General features: G+C 45.9%; 1 protein-coding gene across 1 annotated transcript in view; it reads right to left on the bottom strand.

Moving 5' to 3' along the window:
- Positions 1-3,439, bottom strand: part of PAH (phenylalanine hydroxylase) — a 73,423-nt gene extending 69,984 nt beyond the window's left edge. The window contains exon 1 of the mRNA XM_069099362.1: positions 3,289-3,439. Coding sequence (XP_068955463.1) covers positions 3,289-3,339 — 51 coding nt within the window. The 5' untranslated portion in view covers positions 3,340-3,439. The remainder of the gene's footprint in view (positions 1-3,288) is intronic.
- Between the last annotated feature and the right edge of the window lie 423 nt (positions 3,440-3,862).

A 3,862-nucleotide genomic window follows, 5' to 3' on the forward strand; every position in this document is an offset into this window, starting at 1 on the left:
CTTCTTCTTCTTCTTCTTCTTCTTCTTCTTCTTCTTCTTCTTCTTCTCCTCCTCCTTCTCCTTCTCCTCCTTCTTCCTCTTCCTCTTCTTCTTCCTGTTCCCCTTCTTCTTCCTCTTCTTCTTCCTCTTCCCCTTCTTCTTCCTCTTCTTCTTCTTCTTTTTATTCCTCTTCCTCTTCTTCTTGTTCTTCTTGTTGTTGTTCTTGTTGTTGTTGTTGTTGTTGTTGTTGTTGTTGTTCTTCTTCTTCTTCTTCTTCTTCTTCTTCTTCTTTCTCCTTTCTTCTCCTTCTCCACTACCTTCTTTTTCATCACTGTCATCATCACCACCATCCTCATGTTCTTTATCATCATCACCACCACCACTATCATCATTACAACAACAACAAATATTTATACCAAGCTGAGGAAGCACTGTTTTGAGGTTAGAATGCTAACATGGGAATAAGAAGGACCTTTCTTCATAAGATAATAATAATCCTAGATGAAGGTCTAGAGAACTTAGCAACCTTCTAGTCCAGTCCCTTGTTTTATAGCTAAGTAGCTGAGACCCAGAGAGATCAACTAAAGTCATATAGATAGGAAGCAGCAGATTCAACCCCAAGTCTCAAGGCCGAGCTGACCCTGCTGAGGGTTGAGAAGAGGATGGGCCTCAGTCACCATCCTCTACTGGAGAGTATGCCCTCTGGGGCTTAACCCTTTTGGCTGCTGAACTCCTGTTCTGGGACCATTCTGTGCTGATTAGTGAGCACTAGACAAGGCTCATTTCATCTAAGTGGTCATAGTCAAATATCCCTTTAAGTTTTCATTTTTTTTCAGTCATGGCCATGACCCCAGCTGGGGTTTTCTTGGCAAAGACACTGGAGTGGTTTGCCATTTCCTTCTCCAGCTCACTTACAGATGAGCAAAGCTAGGCAAACAGGGTCCAATGACTTGTCCAGGGTCTCACATCTGAAGCCAGATTTGAACTCAAGTCTTCCTGACTCCAGATCCAGCAGTCTATCCACTCTGCCACCTGGGGATCTGGAAGTGGTCTGATCCAGGGTAGAGTTGGCTTTTTGCTTCCCTTGGTCTGAGTTCTGCAAGTTCCTGCCCTGGGTTTGGTTCTGATCAAGAGGAGATGCAGTTGGACTCTGCCCTTCTCAGTCAGCTAGAAAGCTCTAGTAGTTTTAAGTGGCAGAATTGGAGGTTTCCCTTTGGTCTGAGCTTCCTGCCTTAGTTATTTCTCTGCAGGCTGTACCAGATGCCAGAAGAGATGCTCTGTTCTGTCTGATTGTCTGAGCCACATACCCCCACAGCTGCTGCTACAGGCTTCTGCTCCTCCTTTCCCAGTAACTAGTCCAGGGTCTCCCTACCCTAGAATGCTCAGGAACCCCTCACCTGAACTGGGACCCTTCTCCATCCTACCTGCTTCCATGACTCAGAACTGGTTAATGGGGGGAGGGGGTTAAGCTTCCAGGTGATCCCTTTCCCACCCAGTGCCCAGTATGGATCTTCAATGAGAATTTATTAAGTGACTGCTGCATGCCAAGCACTGCAATAGGGACTGGGAGTACAAAGAAGGAAGTAAAGCAGCTCCTGACCTCAAGGAGCTTACACTCTACTGGGAAGGGAGTGCCATGGCAACAACCCTCAAGCCTAGGGCCAGGGTATGATGAGGTAGCACAACAAGGCTTTGTGGGGAAAAAAATACAAAATATATGAAAAGTAATTTGTAAGTGGAAGGGCAATCACCCCTAGAGAGGAATAAGATAGCAAGGAATATCTGGGCCGAGTCTTGAATGAAGCTCTAGGGATTCCAAGAGCTGAAGGGGCTGAGCTGAAGAAAAGCCCATAAGGGAGTAGGATAAGGAATATACTATAGGGGGAACATCAAGATGACCATTTTGACTCGAATGTCTAAAGGGGGAGCAACAGGTCAAAAGCCTAGAAAGGTAGCCTAGAGCGAGACTGGGAAAGACTTTAAGTGTCCAATAAAGGAGTCTATATTTTACCCTAGAGGCAAAAGGGAGTCATGGAAGTTTCTTGAGCAGGAAAGTGACATCATCAGACATGTGCTTTAGGAAGACTGGTTTGATGGCAGCACCATGGTCATCCTACAAGATGGAGCCCTGTTCTATCGGCTTAGAGGAACGAAGGTCAGGCAGAATATACAGTAGCCAATGCACCAGTCCATGAATATTATTGCTGACTATCAGGAAAACATTCATTCCACATTGAAAATAAAGGTCTATTTTACACAGGGTCTAACTTGGAACAGTGGAAAACCTCTTGGAAGGATGTGCCAATAATATAGTTTTCAAAGGATTCAAATTTTAGAACTGGAAGGGACCATGTACAAATAAGGAAATTGAGACCCATGCCCCAGGTGACTCAGGAGTAAAGAACAGGGGCAAAATTTGAACTCAAGGTCACTTCTTGTGCCATTTCTTGTACCACACCGTTCCTTTGCTCGAGGCCCATATCTCCAGCTACCAACTGGCTCTGTCCCCCTGTGAATACCCACACAGCCTCCCTCACTTCAAGCATCTTCAAAGTCGAGTCTCCAACTTTACTCTAAATACATCCTCCTTCTGAACTCCCTATTTCTGTCAGTAGAAACACCATTAGGGCCTCATGTTAATAAAAAAAAAAACTTCAGTATTACCTTTAATTCTTCCCTCTTCCTCACCTCTCATGTCTTTGACATTATAAATTCCCATAAATTAACCTTCCACAACATTTATCCCCTACACAAACTGCCTTCCTGCTTCCGAATCATCCTTCACATTGCTTTCAGGGTTGCTCTTTCTGCAAAGATCTTGTCATGTTATTCTTCTGCTCAAAATTTTTCAGTGGCTTCCAATTGCTAGGCATTCAAGACTCTTAATAATCGGGTACAACCCTACTTTTCCAGGCTAATTTCATACTATGCTCCATGCATTTATTATTGCCAACTAATTGGCCAATTTCCCTGACCCTCTGTAATTTCCCACCTCCAAGCTTTTGCTCACAATATTCCCTCTGTCTGGAATACCCTCGTCCTTTCTAACCCTACCCCAAAACTGTTGAATGTAGATCCTTCTTAAGCCCATTTCAGATGTTACCATCTTCAGAAAACTTTCCCTGATTCAATCCTCCAAACTCTTCCAAATTAAATTCACCTTCCTTTTGGAAGGATCTAATCTGGAAACAATTTCTCCCTCTACTGAGTGATCTGTCTCAATTCTTCCACATGGGATAGAAAAATCGGCCTGGGAGTGGTGGGAGTAAATGGGGGAGGATCCCCTGCGTGTCCCAGAGTTCTTCTCACCTGGGAGCTTCTCCTGTCAAACCCGAGGCAGCCCACAGAGCCAATGGACATGATTGCTCCCCTCCAAGGCAGGCTCTCTGGCAAAGTCAAGAGCTTCTGGGATCTGGGGCCAGAGGAGACCAGCTTTTCTTGGGACAGCCCAGGGCAAAGGTATTTCAACTCTGTGGGAGGGGTAGGCGTTGTCCTGACGCAGGAGGCTGAGCCCCAGCCTCTCCCCCTCTTCTCATCTTTGTTTCTCCTTCCCCCACTCCCATTTCTGCCTTTATCCCATCCTCCCTCTTCCCACATCTACCCTATCACAGCCTCTCCTCCTTCCCACCCCTTCCTCCACCTTCCCACCCCTTCCTCCGCCTCCCTCCCAGAGCTACCCATCCCCCTGCAGGAGGCAACTCTATGTACCATAAAGGGGTACTGGCTTCCTAGTGAAAAATCATGGCTGAGAATCCTGAGTCCTTTCTTTATTTCTGCTTGTTCAACCCTGAGCAACCTCTCAGGATGATCTTTCCATTTCTAAGCCATGGATTTAGGGCCAGAAGGGACCTGAAGGGCCATCTTGTTTGACAGGAGGGGAAAC

The sequence above is a fragment of the Petaurus breviceps genome, unplaced genomic scaffold (assembly GCF_028583685.1).
Source record: "Petaurus breviceps papuanus isolate PSGF00001 unplaced genomic scaffold, PetGlider_PUasm1.0 379, whole genome shotgun sequence".
NCBI lineage: Eukaryota > Metazoa > Chordata > Mammalia > Diprotodontia > Petauridae > Petaurus > Petaurus breviceps.